Below are 17245 nucleotides of genomic sequence, written 5' to 3' on the forward strand. Positions count from 1 at the left end.
TGGATTGCATAGCAAGAAAATGGAAAGGCAGGACAGGAAACTTGGAAACATTTCGGACCCGACTTTACTCACCATGTGTGTCTTCCTCTTACCTCAAACCCCAAACTAGGAAACATGGATCTAAATGCCTTGTGCACTGCAAAATGGGGGTGAGTCGCTCAGCCTCCACTGTGATTGCCTATGCAATGAAGGAATATGGCTGGAATCTGGACCGAGCCTATGACTATGTGAAGGAAAGACGAACAGTGACTAAGCCCAACCCCAGCTTCATGAGACAACTGGAAGAGTACCAGGGGATCTTGCTGGCAAGGTGGGTCCTTAAGTGTGACTTTCTCAGCTTTTCCATCCCTAGGGAAAAGTGAGATGGCCTTCTCTGTAGCTGGTTCTCAGCCTAACATGGATGTGTCACATGTTTAAAAATTGTATCCCTAGCCAGATTTTTACACAATAAGTATAAGCATTTGAGATTAGCATGGAAGATTAGCATTTAATCAAAACTAACATTATTTTTCGCCCTGTAATTTAAACTAAAGGGTGGAAAATACTATTCCCTTATTTCAGTTCTCCCCTGGGTATAGATTCTAACAAACACTTCTCAATATCTTTTTTCCCCCTTTTATTCAGTTTATTGGGGCTGATATTGGTTAACAAAATCACATAGGTTTCAGTGTACAATTCCATAACACATCACCTGTGTATTGTAGTGTGTGTTCACCACCCTACGTGTCTCCTTCCATCACCATTTTCCCACCTATGTCCTCCTCCACCTCCCACTTCTCAACAATTTCTAATGCCAGATGTGCTCTTATCAAAATGGATACTGATTGCTCCCAAGGTAATTCTAGGCATAGCTGAAATTCTTAGAATTTGTTTGGCCCATTTGTTAAAAAAAAAAAAAAAAAAGGAAGAAATAAAAGTGCCTGCTGCTACTTCGGACTTTTTTTTTTTTTTTTTTTTTTTTTTCCAGTGCTTGATTTCACTGAACCCACTCCAGTAATTTTGGTCATGTGACAAAATCAGCAGAATTGGGGGATATATATATATATATATATATATATATATAGAGAGAGAGAGAGAGAGAGAGAGAGAGAGAGAGAGAGAGAGAGAGAGAGAACTATTTCTGGGATGCATATATATATGCATCCCAGAAATAGTCCTCTTGGTTTTATATATAAATACATGTTTTTAAATTGATTGTATTATAGAGAGGAAGGGAGAGAGAGAGAGAGGGAGGGAGAGAGAGAGAGAATATGAACATCAGTGATGAGAATCACTGATCGGCTGTCTCCTTCATGTCCCCTACTGGGGATGGAGCCTGCCACCGGAGCATGTGCCCGATGTGGAATTGAAGCATGACCTCCGGGTTCCTAGGTTGATGCCCAACCACTGAGCCACTCCAGCTGGACCTATTGGTGTGGTTTTTTAATGCTCACCTGAGGATGTGCTTTTCATTGATTCTAGAGATAGAGGAAAGGAGAGTGAGAGAGATTATTAATCACTGTATACAAATAACTGTAAGTCTATGTATGCCTCATCCTGCATATGCTTTATAAAAATGTAACAACAAAAAATACAAAGGGAAAATTATTTATAAACTCAGTACTTACAGAGACAGTTAACATTATCTGACCTTTCGACTAACAACATATACTGAGCACTTACACTGCACTTAACCATCACTTGATCCTTTTTCCCCCAGGTCTATCTTCTATCTATAATAATAAAAGCACAATATGCTAATTAGACCTGGCATCCTTCCAGATGAAGCTGGGGTTGCAAGTCATCCAGGGCTGCAAGGGCCGAGCCCCTTGCACAGATTTTGTGCATCAGGCCTCTAGTTCAGATATAATTGACAGTATTGTGTAAATTTAGGCTGTACAGTGTATTGATTTGATACATTTATACATTGCAAACAGCTTACCACCAAAGCATTAGCTAACATCTCCATCCCTTTACACATTTTTTTTTTGTGGTAAAAATATTTAATATTTCTCTTAGCAACATTCAAGTATATAATAAAGTATTAGCTGTTATCACCATGCTGTACATTAGATTCTCCAGAACTTGGCAATCTTATAACTGTAAGTTTATACCCATTGGCCAAGTATCTACCCATTTCTCCCAACCCCTACACCTAGTAGCCAGCATTCTACTGTCTGTTTCTCTGAGTTCAGCTTTTTTAGATTCCACAAATAGGTAACACCATACAGTATTTGTCTTTCTCTGTCCCCAGTAAAGGTCTTGAACATCTTCTTGTACCAGTCAGAACTAGCTGTTCTGTCAGTAAGTAGATAATTGGTTATAAAATGAATTATTTGTTTCACTGCATTATTTATAATCCCTTTGGTGGTGAAAGCCACCTTCAGCTGCTCTGAGGGAAACGATTCAGGTATTAAGCTGGATTTAATGATCAGCTTCCAGAGATGCCACATGTTGAAGTTCTGTAGAGTGCTAGATTTTGCTTCGTTGTTTCCATGTAGGTATGTTCTCAGTGGTTTTGTTAGGGTGAAGGCACTGCTTCCTAGAAGCATTGGGAGCTAGTGCCAGAGTTTAATCCAGTAAGTCTCATTACTTGGTCTTGACTCTTGAATCTGGGCTGTTTTTCCCTTGAACAAAATATTACATAGCCTTCCAGCCTATCCAGGCAGAGGGACCACCCTCTACCCCCAAAGTATTGTGAAAATGTGGTCACAGCACAGCATTATGGTTTCCACTAAAAAAAAAAAAAAAAAAAAAAAAACCTCCCATTTACTCAGTACTTGGCATGATCTCATCTGAGCTATTTTCTTAGGAGGCTGGGAGGCTATGAAAGTCTCCTCCACTTAAAGAGAATTTATAGGTCTTTGGGGCCAGATATTGATGACATTTTTAGATTAGATCAGAAGGTAGAACACAGCAGTTCTTTTTGGCACAAGAAAGAGCCATCTGAGGGTTGGTTGAGATATAAATATTATATATTCCCAGACACACGACGGATGTTAGGCAGTGTCCTCACGTGACCCATTGAGAGGAAGGATACTATATGTCCTGCCAATTTCAGTATTTATTCTGGAATCCCAGGCTACTGAAAGCTGTTAGGTTGGTGTGTTTTTTTGTGTGTGTGTGTGTTTTTAGCGTATGTGGTTTTCTTAGGTGTTAAAGAAATTTCAAGAAAATCTTAAATGAGGGTAAGAAGGGCAGCATAGCCCTAGCCAGTTTGACTCGGTGGATAGAGCATCAGCCTGCAGACTGAAAGGTTTCAGGTTTAAATTTGGTCAAGAGCACATGCCCAGGTTGTGAGCTCAATGCCCAGTAGGAGGCGTGCAGGAAGCAGCCGATCAATGATTCTCTCTCATTACTGATGTTTCTATCTCTTTTTCTCTCTCCCTTTCTTTCTGAAATCAATAAAAATATATTTTTTTAAAAAAAGAAGGGCAGCAGGTGGTACTGGAATTTCCTGTACTATGATGTCTCCTGGATTTTAGGAACTAGAATCCAGTGCAGAGGAGAATACTCAGGCTGCCTTCATCTGCAAGTAATAGAATATATCCATCAATTGAAATCTCAACAAGAAATGCATACTCAGATTAAGATTATTTGATGAGGGTTTTATAGAGGGACTACATGACAAAGATGTGGGATTGAAGTGGAATCAAGCATAGCTGATTGGTAATAGCTCTGAGGTCCAAAGAGGAAGGGAACAGTTACTAGAACCTAGAAGGAGACTTCTTCAGAGTAAGGCACCTCAGAGAAGAGCAATCACCTTCAATTAAGAATATAGCCAACCTCCCTGGCTGGTTTGGCTCAGTGGATAGAGCATTGGCCTGCGGACCAAAAGGACTCGGGTTCAATTCCAGTCAGGGACTCTTGCCCAGGTTGCGGGCTCGGTCCCCATTGGAGGGTGTGCAGGAGGCAGCCAATCGGTGATTCTCTCTCATCATTGATGTTTCTGTCTCTGTCTCTCACTCTCCCTTCCTCTCTGATATCAATGAAAATATATTTTAAAAAGAATAAAATGAAAAGCAATTCAATGTTACAAAAGAATATTACCTTAAAAATAAAAAAGAGCTGAAACCAGTTTGGCTCAGTGGTAGAGCATCGGTCTGCGGACTGAAGGGTCCCGGGGTTCGATTCCGGTCAAGGGCATGTACGTTGGTTGCGGGCACATCCCCAGTGGGGGGTGTGCAGGAGGCAGCTGGTGGATGTTTCTCATCGATGTTTCTAGCTTTCTATCCTTCTCCCTTCCTCTCTGTAAAAAATCAATAAAATATAAAAATAAAAAAATAATAAAAAAGAATATAGCCAACCTGGAGTAACCCTGCAGAAGGAAACTATGGATAAAATGGTCTGCCTTCACTCTCCTGTCTCCAATCTCCTGCTGAGTGTGTCTATTAGCCCAACCTGTGAAAGTCAGAAGGCAAAGGGGCCTGTTGATGTGGTCCAAAGATCCTCCTTGGGGGCAGAGTAGGGTAGAAAAGCTAAGAGCAAACAAAAGATATTTGGCCCAACACCAAGCTATAGGTATTTTTAAAAGTTGGACCATGTGCCATTACTTGTAACAAGAAGCACAGAACTAGACTGTAGTGGCTCAGTGGTGTAATCAGAGACTTGGATACTCTTCATCTTTCTTGTCTGCCTGCCTTGGTTAATGGTTTGGTCCTTGAACTTGTCTCCTCATGAATGCCATATGTCTGCCACATTTTTAGACATCTACATGTAAATTCCACAGCATCGGGCTGAATAGGCATTTCAATTTTGCAGGGAGACCTTTCCCAGAACTGCCCCAATAGACTTCTCCGCAGGTCTGATTGGCCAGGACTGGGTCATGTGGTTAAAACTAATCACTGCCAGGAAAATAGAATGTCCTGGGCTGGCTAAAACAAATTCACTTGACGCTCTGGTGCTAGGGAAGTGCTGCATTCCCTGAACCCAGGGGAATTGACTACCCCAACCAAATCAGGCTTCTACCAGTGAGGGAAACAATGGGAGTGCCTGCTGGGTAAGCAGCCATTAGGGTCTGCACTCTATGATGTGTTGTCAGAAATGGCACTTGCAGGCTACATGCAAGCTAACTGCCAAGAGAATTGGGCCCAGCAGATTCTTGCCCAAACCTGGAGTGCTGCTCCAGGAACTGCTTGCTTAGAAAAGCGAAGAAGCCCCAGACTCCTATGATTGTCTGGAACTCTGGCTAGCTTTGCAGCTTAGGTAATCAGGAGAGGACAGTCCGTAGAAAAATCTCACTCATTCTATTTGCAAAGAAATTCCATTTCCTACCCAGCAACTTAACTCTTGTGTTTCGTGTCTTCTCCCAGAAAGTGTGTGGTGGTTTCCCAGAGAGACAGACAGAGCCTTGACTCTAGCACTCTCTAGTCACGTGGTGGCCCAGGGTGGCACTGGGTACTTAACTTGAGGTGGCAGACTCTTTATGAGTCTTTTAGCTTGGTACTTTTACCTCTTGGTTGGTAGAAGAGAAGTGTAGCAAAGTGATTTATGAATTGGTTGCAGTCTCTTAATCAGAATGTGACACTGTGGGCCAAACAGTAATAGCCCCTCTGAAATACAAGAAATTTTTTGCCTATTTCAGTGTGTCTTTAAGAGTCTGGAGAAGGCTAATATTTAATATTCTCCCTTAGACCTAAGGGATATCATAAAGGTACTGATATTATTCATATCTAATTTTTTATAGTCGGGGAATGAGGCAGGAGGAGGGTGTGTGTGTGTGTGTGTGTGTGTGTGTAAATCCTCCATTGAACAGCCAGCAGCCCTGTTGACTCTGATCATGCAGGTATCTGGCAGATTTATGTTCCATTAGACAAGTTCTGATTTCAGGCTTTTGCAAGCTGACCATGTGTCTGTGATATTGGGTTTCAGTGTATAAGGCAAGGAAGAAAAACTGGGTGGTGGCCAGGGAGAGTTTGTGCCACATGTCCTCATAGATGTCAGTTTTGATTCTTTGAACACCGCTGTCTCCACGGCCAGAGGAGGTAGAGTTGTCTTTTACCCTGGCTTTGCTGGTGGAGACTTTGAAGTCTAGTTAGCTGGTGCCCAGTGGTGAGCCAGCAGGAGGGAACCCGAGAATAAGAGGATGTGGTCCTGGTCAGGTGACAGCCAATCACAATCATCGTTAAAGGATTTTCTTTTTCTTTTTAAAGATTTTCTTAATAGCTTTTCAGAAAAGTAATCTTAAAGCACAGCACACAGAAAATGCTCAATTGAAGCTTTTTCTCTTTCTTCTCATTTCTACAGACTGCCTAATGCCCTAAGAAATAACCATAAACGGTCTGATTTTACTATAACTGACATTCTATTTTTAGCAATATTTTCCTCTATATAACTTTCCCAGACATATAACAATATGGAAGAAAGCAAGTAAGACAAGAAAATGGGTTATGATGTGCATCCTGTCATTTAGATTTCCTTCTTACCCACTTGCTAAAAGGCCAAATTCTTACCCAGGTCAGAAGCCACTCCAGGTGGAAGAGAACTGGAGTTGGTTGCATCATCCAGACCACAAACCAGCTCTGAATTTCTTTTTGGCAACTTGTTTACTTGCTACCTACCTGGAATCAGGTGGGGATGTCAGCTGAATTTAAATATTAACAGTTTAGCCAAAACCGGTTTGGCTCAGTGGATAGAGCATCGGCCTGCGACCTGAAAGGTCCTAGGTTCGATTCCGGTCAAGGACATGCACCTTGGTTGCAGGCACATCCCCAGTAGGAGGTGTGCAAGAGGCAGCTGATCGATGATTCTCTCATCGATGTTTCTAACTCTTTATCCCTCTCCCTTCCTTTCTGTAAAAAAAATCAATAAAATATATATTTTAAAAAATATATTAACAGTTTAAAATAATAAATATGATCTAATGCCTTCCATATATTCCAACTAGTGAAAGAGCATTAAAATAAACTGGCTCGGGAAAAAGCTTCACTGGAAAACAGTTTGGTGTTTCTAGGTAAAACCTGACTTATACCTGCCCTGTGACCCACCTTTCTACTCCTTTACATAAAAACGTTTGAGAAACCAAAGTATGTGCCAGGCACAGGAATGGCCATAGCAATATTGTTTGTAATAGCCAGAACTGCTCATCAACAGGATGGGTAAATAAATTTCACTCTGAAATTACAGCTACACACATCGATGAATCTTAAAAACAGAGAGTTAGGCAACAAAATACTTGTAGAATACATACAGTATTTCATTTATATAAACTTCAAAACATGCCAACCTGAGCAGTATATTATTAAGAACAAAACGTGGTGACTCTAAGAAAAAGAAATGAAAGGCAATGATAAACACAAAATTTAGGACAGAGGTTAGTAACCCCTGAGGGGGCAGGGAGTGGAGGGAAGGATCAGGAAGGGCCCATGGAGCAGCAGTGTTTCAAAGGCCCTGGCAGTGAGTATCTTGACCATACCAGAGAGCTGCCTACCACTCTCCATGCAGGTCCTATTGCAAAATGAAAAAGGTGGCAGAATCAGACCTATCTTCAGACTGGGGTTTTTCTTTCTCCTTTACAAGTAGGTGTTAATGTAATTCCAGAGCCCTGACCCAATATTTTCTGGTGATTATCTCCTCCAGGAAGAGAAAGAAATCCTGCTGGGCCAGTGATGCCAGCCAGTTCCTCTGCAACATGCACTGTGTGTGCCTATTAGCGTAACTTCAGTATCTCATTCCCTCCTGATTGTTTCAGGATTTGCAGGCAACTTTAAAAATCATACCTATTGGGTTATTGGGGACATGAAAACATCCCACTTGCCTGTTGACTGACAAGATGTTCTTTCACATTATTAGAAGGGTGAGAGCAACTCCCTGAGATGACTTGCTAATCATTTGCATGATGGGAATTGTCCTGCCATGGTGGCTAAGAGGAATCCGTGCAGCTTTGAACATGCTTATATAGGTGAGGGCTGGAAATAGAAGAACATAGTCATATTTAGATCAGAAAACAAGGGTGTCTATATATGAAAGAAGAAACTTGAAAGGGAAGCACATTGGCCTGGGTTGATCACAGTGCTTAGGCCTCATCTATCTAACCTAGGGGTGTCGAACTCAATCAGAGAAGGGGCCAAAATCTAAAATCCAGCCTAAATCACAGGCCGAATGGTTTACTGAACAGTCATAAACTGTCATTGTGATGGAAACGCAGCGGAGTGCAGTGATGACAGCGCGGTGCGGGCCACATTGCAAGGCCTGGCGGGACGGATTTGGCCCGAGGGCCTTGTGTTTGACACATGTGATCTAACCAGTCAGCTTGCCACTCACTCGTTGGGATGTGTGATGTGTTGTCTCCTCCTAGGGGTGGCTGAGTTCTTGCATCTTGGAAAGAATGAAAACCCTGCTTTACACCCAACTATTGATAATTGATTATAGCTTGCCTTCATAAACAGATTGACCTACTCAGAAAAGTATCCTTTTGCTGTGCAGGCCTGAGTCAGAAAGATCCCCACCCAAGCAGCAGACAGGCACGGGGAGCTGAGAGCAGGTGCAGACTTGAGAACAAACAGGGGTTCACATTAGTGCAGGCACATGACTCAGCAGAGATTTACAGGCCTCTGAGGCAGGCGTGGCCCTGAGCCCAGGATAAGTTGTTTTGGGCTGTTGCCCATTTTACCCTGCGGTTAGGGCACTCTTCACCAACTTGTAAGTCGTGGAAACCATCCCTCATAAGCCATTTAGTGACCTATTCCCTGGGCAGGCGATCCTGACCAGCCACAGGGCCACCTTTCTCCTTTTGGCTAGAGCTTTGAGAACTGTGCTTCTTTGTTCAAGAGTGTGGTTTGAAATGAAATAGCTTTCCCACGTCAGGCCTTCCCTCCATAAAATAAACCAAAGGATGGATGGATGTGTGTGGTCTTCCTTTGGCCCATCTGCTTTTCCAGGTGTCGCCTTAGCCTGATGGTTTTTATCCAAAGATCCTTATGAAAGGGGCTGTGCTTTCTGCTAATTGTCTTCCATTCTGTTACCAACCTTTTTGCCAGGCTTACTAGTCTCATCTTTGTTTTCTAATTCAAGAAAGATTACCACCCTCCTCACACTTCCATGTCAGAGATTAATCCTGTATCAGCTCTTTACCCCAGTTATGAGGATTTGTAATGAGCTTCCATAAACTGTTTCACCTTGTATTACTCAAATGCTGTTTTGTTCTAGGTTTGTGTGGTTTTTATTTTTTGTTTTTTTCTGATCATTAATGAATGTTAAACATGCTCATTATTTTAGAATTTAAAAAATTATAAATACAGAGTATAGAAAGCAAAGCCCTCCTCGAAAGTATTTTCGCCTTCCCTTTAAAAGAACTGTTACCAGTTTGGAGATATTCCTCCAGATATTTTCCTATACTTATTTTAACATGGGAACTGACCATTCCAACTGTGTTCAGCATGCTTTTTCGCTTAATAGTATACCTTGGACATCATTTCACTAAAATATCTGACTTTTTTTTTTTTTTTTTTTTTTTTTTACCAGCCTCATAACATAGAGGTATATGGACTGTAATTTAAATAAATCTTTTTTAGGAGTCAAATGTTTTAGAACCATATCGTTACAGTGAGCATCCTTTTAATATATCTCTATGCACTTATACTAGTAATATTCCAAGAAAAATTCTTGAAGGAAAAATTGCTGATTAAAGAGTTAAATTTTGTGAGTTATTACCAGAGAGTTCACTCTTAAAAATTCACATTCCTCCCAGTAGTGGTATATGAGAGGGCTTGCTTGGCCATACTATCAATAACACTAGCTGCTAGCAACCATGTTAGCTCTTGTCATTCTCATAGGTTAAAAAATCAGATCTCATTTATTTGTTTTTGTTGTTTTTGCTTTGCTTTTGTTTTTGCTGTTAGTTAAATTGAGCACATGTTTATTGCCTTCCATTGGGCATTAACAAAGCATTTTGCAGGTTGCGATGTAAGCTTATCTGGGAGCGATTTCCTGGAAGGGTGCTGATTGTTCTCACGGACCAGACTAACGTGTTTCCTATGTGCGTCCTACACAGCAAACAGCGGCATAACAAGCTCTGGAGATCTCATTCAGATAGCGACCTCTCAGACCACCATGAACCCATCTGCAAGCCAGGGCTAGAACTCAACAAGAAGGAGATCACCACCTCAGCAGACCAGATTGCTGAAGTGAAGACCATGGAAGGTCACCCGTCCATACCTCCTGTCTTTGTGGAACATGTTGTCCCACAAGATGAAAATCAGAAAGGCCTGCGTACCAAAGAAAGAGTGATTTGCTTGGAGTTTACTTCTAGGGAATTTCATGCCGGACAGATTGAAGATGAATTAAACCTAAATGACATCAATGGATGTACATCAGGGTGTTGTCTCAATGAATCAAAATTCCCTCTTGACAACTGCCATGCATCCAAAGCCTTAATCCAACCTGGACAGGCCCCAGAAATGCCCAACCAGTTCCCAGACTTCACAGTGGAAGATCTGGAGACAGATGCACTGAAAGCAGACATGAACGTCCACTTACTGCCAATGGAAGAATTGACATCTCGCCTGAAAGACCTTCCCATGTCCCCTGACCCTGAGTCACCCAGCCCCCAGCCCAGCTGCCAGGCTGACGTCTCAGATTTCAGTACGGATCGTATTGATTTTTTTAGTGCTCTGGAGAAGTTTGTAGAGCTTTCTCAAGAAACGCGGTCACGATCTTTTTCCCACTCAAGGATGGAGGAACTGGGTGGAGGAAGGAGTGAAAGCTGTCGACTGTCAGTGGTAGAAATAGCCCCTTCTGAAGTGACAGCTGAGGACCAGAGAAGCAGCTCCTTGAGTAACACTCCCCATGCATCCGAAGAATCTTCAATAGATGAGGAACAGTCAAAGGTAAAAGCTCTCTTTATAGTTCTCCACCTAAGATGTTCTCTTCTAAGGCAAAATGTTTGGGATTCTGCTATATTCACCTTTTTTTTAATGTGGCTAGATTTAGGAAGGCAGTTTGGGAGAGAAAGTCTTCCTGAGACTTTCCTTAAAAACAGGGTTTAAATATTTTTTTAATCAGTTGCTTTTTGAAGAATTTATCTTTTCAGGTTTTTTGGTGTCATTGGAAGCCATTTCTAAGGGGGATGAGGGAAGAAGGGATTAACAAAAAAAACAAAAAAAATTCTTGACTGAACAAAGAGTGGTCCCCTCCTGGATCTCTGCAAGTTCAGATCAAATCTTACCAGTAATGAAGTGCCAGGGACTCATATGCTGGCTGAGTGAGACTGTGTCTCTGAAAAGATGGATTTGTTTGGAAAAATTCTTTCTGTCTCAGAAAATTCCCAGACTAGACATGTGTAAATAGTTGTTGGAGTAGCACCTAAATCCCATGTGAGTTCTTGCTGTTAATAATGTTTCTGAGTTGTTCCTCAACTCAGACCCGTGGTAGTCAGGAGTTGAGGATGGTTTGTGGAAGTGATTTGAGAGCAGACAGAATTCCAAGATTCTTCTCAGTGGCATATGAGCTCTTGAGAACTGTTGCAGACGAGGAAAAGAATTACTGTATGTCACTATTTGTAAGGCTCGCACTTATTCTCATTTTGATATTTGGGGTGCATTTTAATCCATACAATACAGTAGTTGGAAAATAAATGGTGACAAATTTACTCTGACATACCAAACCTCACCTGATGAATTCAGTGGAGCTGACATCTCCTGATGTTTGTCTACTTATAGTTACCACCTTGTCCATTATTCAGCTGTTCTCTCTCTCTTTAATCACACGAGGGTATGATGTCTTCTCCAAAGTCTATCCCTCTGTTTTGGGTCTACTAGGAAATCTGAATGCTTGTGCTCTCCTTTGGACCAATGGGTGTAGCAGCTCTGACAGAAATAGCTTTTTTGTAAAGTCCCTGGTCATATGAGCATTCTCTCCACAGCCCATGTACACAGCGGCCCGCTGTGGCTTCGCTCCCAGGCTTGGCAAGTTTGCCTCCGCCTGATGTCCCGGCAGATTTCTCCCAAAGGCATAACTGACCTTGTTAATTTGTACTAGCTCTGACTCTCTTTTGAAGGGGAAAGACCAGAACAATTACTAGAAAAACATTGTACTTTGAAGGCTTATAAAAATGTTCAAGTAGATTGATGGTAATAATGATGTCACTTTAAGAAGTATCCAGGGACCATTTCCAGATTTTTTAATTTTTTTTATTTTTTTTATTTTTTTATTTATTTTTATTTTTTTACAAAAGGTCTTGATTTTGCATTGGCCATTTTTCTTGGGTCTTGTTCTAAATGCAACTGGAAATTCATAACTGGTAGAACAATAAAATGCCAGTGAGTCACGGTTTCTTAGTTTTCTCAGGCACGTGACTGCATAAGCCAAGTAAACATTTCCCAGGAGGAGCCATGTGAAACTTAGGAATTGTGTGATCAGACACATAGTGCCCTCATGTGCTGGGCTGCTGCTGCTAGAAGTGGGAGGACATGGATGAAAACTGGCAACGCAGAAGAGAGAAGAGCAGTGAGTCTCCAAATCAGACATCAGATGATAGCCTCAACCTTGCCTTGTCTAACACTGGGCAGTTTTAAGGTGGGCACTGAGCCCTTGAATGAAACACTTCCCCTCGAACGAGGGAAAGGCTCTGACTGGAAGTTGATATAGGCCAGAGAGGAAAGATTTCATTTCCCCAGCCTGACCTAAGTTCTGAAGGCTCGTGGTCTTAGGAAAATTAGAAGCCTCCAACACTATTTGCTGTTCATTTTTGGAGCAAGATATTAGATTGGCATCCTGTTTGAGTAAACAGAACAGAAAGTTCAGAAGACAGTGATACAACCTGTAACTAATTTGGTATCTCTGCCTTTGATTAATCTGTTTTTCTCTTGTACAACAAAACAGATGGTCAGAGTACAGTTCTCAGCAGAGGACAGTCCCAGGCATTCCACAATTTGTGTCCTCATAGCCAGAAGGTTCTCCTGGATCCAAGGATTTAGTAATCAGAAAATCTGGCATTTTCCATTAGACTACAATTCACCATAACCATCTCACTATGTTTTCTTCTTAGGCAATGTCAGAACTGGTCAGCCCAGACATTTTCATGCAATCTCACTCAGAAAATGCAATTTCAGTCAAAGAAATTGTAACTGAGATTGAATCTATCAGTCAAGGAATTGGACAGATTCAACTAAAAGGAGACATTTTATCCAACCCATGCCATACACCAAAGAAGAACACCATCTATGAGATGCCCCTTGAGAGGGCCCAGGCCCCGGACAACAAACCTGGGAATCTGGAGCCGAATGAGGGTTCCTGCTCAGCCCAGCCTGAACTAGCCAAAGACTCAGGGAAGTGGGACCCAGAAGGCTGCCTAACTGTACCCTCATCCGCCACAGACTTGGAAGAAGAGGAACCAGCTGAGGGGGAACAAGAGCTCTGGGGCCCAGGGGTACACCCAGGTGCCAAGTGGTGCCCTGGCTCTGTAAGACGAGCCACCTTGGAGTTTGAGGAGCGCTTGCGGCAGGAGCAAGAGCACCATGGTGCCACTCCTGCTTGTACCTCACTGTCCACTCGCAAGAATTCCAAGAATGATTCCTCTGTGGCAGACCCGGCACCGAAAGGGAAGAGCGAGGAAGCCACCCTAGAACATCCGTTTGTCCCCAGGGAACCAGAGATGAGCAAGAGCAAAGGGAAACCCGGTGGATCTGAGGCCGGCTCCCTACTGCCTTGTGAGCAAGGTGTCACTGTTCCAGCACCCAAGCCGCTGGATTTCTGCCCCTCTCAGGCTCCTCAGGAGTGCCCGGAGTCAGAGCCTAGAACCAAACGGCAAGGAGTCCTGAAGGAGCAGAGGACTGTGGTTTCATGCCAGGAATCTGAAAGACAGGGAGTCCCTTTTCCCAAGAAGATAGAAATCATTGAGTACACCCACACAGTCACATGCCCCAGTCACACTGGGCCAGGGGGCGAAGTAGCCACCAATGACGAGAGTGGGGAGCCAGGCCTGAGGAAAATGAAAGTGGAGAAGTCCATCACTGTGCTCTGTGCACTGGATGAAAATCTGAACAGGACGCTGGGTCCCGAGCAGGTTTCCCTCCACCCCAAAGTGCTACCTCTGCCGTCTCCTTCCTCTCCTGAGCACAGCAGGCCCACCGACCCGCCCTCCACCCCGAGCAGCCCTGAGGACAGGGGCAGCAGCCCCACAACAGCCCTGGGCACAGCAGCGCCTTTTGTCAGCCACACTACCCACTTACCATCTGCCAACTTGGATTATCTGCACCCCCAGACCGTGGTTCACCTGGAAGGCTTCACAGAGCAGAGCAGCACCACAGACAGTGAGCCCTGTGCAGAGCCAGGGCGCTGGGAAGAAAGTCAGGAAGGCCCCCTGTCCAGCAGCGGCAATGAAGTGTCACATAGGGGCCCCCAGTTAACTAGTGAAGACTTAAGTTTAATCAGCACATTTAGTGACAGCATTGGGAAGTTACAAGAAAAACTGGACCCATCACCTGTAGCTCATAAACCCCCTCATAGCTCCAGTAGCGACAACATAAAGGATCTCAGCCACAGCTCCCGTGTGGTGAAGGCGCACGCTAAAGAAACTGAGTCCCAAGTGATTTACCAGATAGGGCTCAGCAAACCGTCCCAAATGAGGCGTTCAGCTTCCCTCACCAAGTTAGGTTACTTGGACCTGTGTAAAGACTGTTTACTGGAAAGGGAGCCTGTCTCCTCTGAGTCCCTTCATCTCAAACTTCTTCAGCCCTTCCTCAGAACAGACTCAGGCATGCATGCCATGGAGGCCCGGGAACCCCCCGGAAACTCAGATGCCCCCCAGAACCCAGAGCCCACCAAGTATTTTATAGAGCAACTTAAAACAACAGAGTGTATCGTGCAGAGCAAGCCAGTGGAGAGGCCCCTGGTACAGTATGCCAAAGAGTTTGGGTGCAGTCAGCAGTGCTTGCTCCCCAAGGCAGGACCTGAATGGACTAGCTGTGAAGGAGGCCCTCCTTTGCTGCAGACCCTGGGGCTGCAGCGCGCAGGCCCAGCTCCGGGGCTGGCTTTGGCTCCCCATCAACAGCACCACAGAACTCACCCCCTTAGGAGACTGAAAAAAGCAAGTGATAAAAAACGGACAACCAACCCTTTCTATAATACCATGTGATTCTGAGCCTACAATGTGACTTTCTAAAAGAAATGTTTGTAAAAGGGGCAGGTGTAATATGTAAGGAACATGCACTTTATCGGTTAATTTTATAACATTTTGGTCATTTTACTGTTCCTGGCACATGCAGAGTCTGGGGTTTTCTCCCTCTGTGTATGTGTGAGAGAGGGATTGATTTGGACATCAAGACCATTTTATCATTTTTATTTTTAGAAAATTCAAACCTCAAAATATACTCATTTTCAAAGAACACCTTTATCAAAGGCAAATTGCTGTTTTTCAATCAACTGCCACCTTCTCCTCGTTTTGCCCTCTGAGAAAAGGCATGCATGCTTGATTGAGGATGGAAGCAGATGGGGAGGGTGGGAGTGAAGCCGGAAATTGAAAATGCTGCCCCTGGGCCAGCTTGAGGAGGGTTTGTTCTCCGGGCCTGATGCTTCAGGCGGGCTGAAGGGCAGTGGAGCGTCAGGGGACATCAGCATGCTCTCTCAGCCTGTCCCCAGCCCCAGCCCTTTGGAGTTTCTGAAGTGGGCAGGTTCTGCTGTTTTCAAAGGGGGTCTTGCAGAATCCATTCTTCTGGTGTTCCAGAGTGGATCGTTGCAGAAAGGCATCATAATGGCTGGTGTTATAAACTTGTTAGTAAATCAGTTTGTTTGTTTTTACTAAAAGTTAACCCCAACTGAAATCCAAGAGGTCCCTCTGTTGAGAAAAGCATAAGAAGGAAGTGAAATGGGAAACTGAGACACAACAGGGACAAGTTTGAAAAATAGCAATTGAAAGTCAATGTGTTCTTATAAAATGAATACATACATAGGGTTTTAACCCTTCCATTACTTGAATAATTCTGTGGGCCTCTGAGTTTAATGGCCATATTTTTTCCAATTTATTTTCCTCCCTCATGCTGTTTCTCCCAGTGCTGCCTGTTTTTTATTTCATAGATGACATTTGAATTGTTACATTACTTTTGTATAACCTCAATTGAATGCAAAGTTTTCTTTTTGATATTATCGCTGTTAACACTTGACATAAGGTTTTTTCCTCCCTTTTCCTGGGAGATTTGTCATTTCTCTAGTTTTTACAGTATTTATGTACATAATGTCACATTCTTACAGTGTTTTATTGTTGATGTCACAGGATCTTTTTGATTTATTTTTTTTAAGGAGTTATACTGCAACTGGAAAAAGACAAGAGAAATAAAACTGATGGGTGTTGTAGGAATCTGTAGAGTATATTGACAGTTGTTTTATTGTTTAAATGGAGACTCCGAATTGCCAGCTCCTGCCAAATTATGCATTAGTAATAGTAACTTCCTCCACAGAGCAACCCCTAAAGGCTCCCTTTAGATCACAGTTTGACTGATGGCTGCGTCCTCACCTGAAATCCCAGAAAGTTGTTTGCCTTCACTGAACCACAGCCAGGGCGTGTACGGGACTGCTAACTGCTTCCCAGGGTGGAAGCTCCTCATGGATTAGGCTAAGGCTGCGGGGTGGCATCAGCCAAGGGCAGGCGTCCTTACAGATTCCATTTAGGATGCTTTTGCTTTGCTGCTACTACGGGATCCTTAAGACAGCAGCACCTGCCATAAACAAGCCTATTTCAGCTTCTTACAGAAAACATACGTAGACTGAAATGAAGGACCCTCATCAGAACTGAAGAGGTTTGCAAATTTGATTCCTGTTTGCTTTGGTCGATGTCCACATTGTTGAGAGACTGACCAAGTACAGGCTTGAGTTTTAGATTTTTGCTTCAACACAACACTGAGAGGAAAAGGCAGATGCACAGACTGTAAAAGTGATGTCAGAGGCCAATGATTGGTGGGGTAGGTAATGAGATGACTCAGAGGAGAGAGAAAAGTAGACTGAGGCCACTCATATGTGCTTGAGAAGCTGTGAATTCAATTGCCATGTGGAAGCTGTAGTTACATCTGACATCACTGCCAGGAGGCATATTGGATAGATACCTATATGTGTTGAAACCTGCTTTATGGTGTAGTAATTATATATACCTGTGCTTTCCCTAAATAGTTTCCTTAAATGTCAAATGTGTCATTCACATGGCTTTGTGGTTCCTGGATATGGAATGTGCTGTAAAGTGTTTTGTTGGCTGGTATATACCAGTGTGAGGAGCTCATCCATCTAAGCTGCCCTGTCTTATTGAGGCAACTCTGATGGGGAAAGGACAGGACATTCTGTC

General features: G+C 43.2%; 1 protein-coding gene across 23 annotated transcripts in view; it reads left to right on the plus strand.

Moving 5' to 3' along the window:
- The window catches only part of SSH2 (slingshot protein phosphatase 2), a 211806-nt gene extending 195530 nt beyond the window's left edge, over positions 1-16276 (plus strand). For all 23 annotated transcript variants that reach the window (XM_045571045.1, XM_045571049.1, XM_045571042.1 and 20 more), the window contains 3 exons: positions 110-310; positions 9971-10805; positions 12965-16276. In XM_045571045.1, coding sequence (XP_045427001.1) covers positions 110-310; positions 9971-10805; positions 12965-15052 — 3124 coding nt within the window. In that variant the 3' untranslated portion in view covers positions 15053-16276. The remainder of the gene's footprint in view (positions 1-109; positions 311-9970; positions 10806-12964) is intronic.
- The last annotated feature ends 969 nt before the right edge of the window (positions 16277-17245 follow it).

This window comes from Pipistrellus kuhlii, unplaced genomic scaffold, assembly GCF_014108245.1.
Source record: "Pipistrellus kuhlii isolate mPipKuh1 unplaced genomic scaffold, mPipKuh1.p scaffold_m20_p_39, whole genome shotgun sequence".
NCBI lineage: Eukaryota > Metazoa > Chordata > Mammalia > Chiroptera > Vespertilionidae > Pipistrellus > Pipistrellus kuhlii.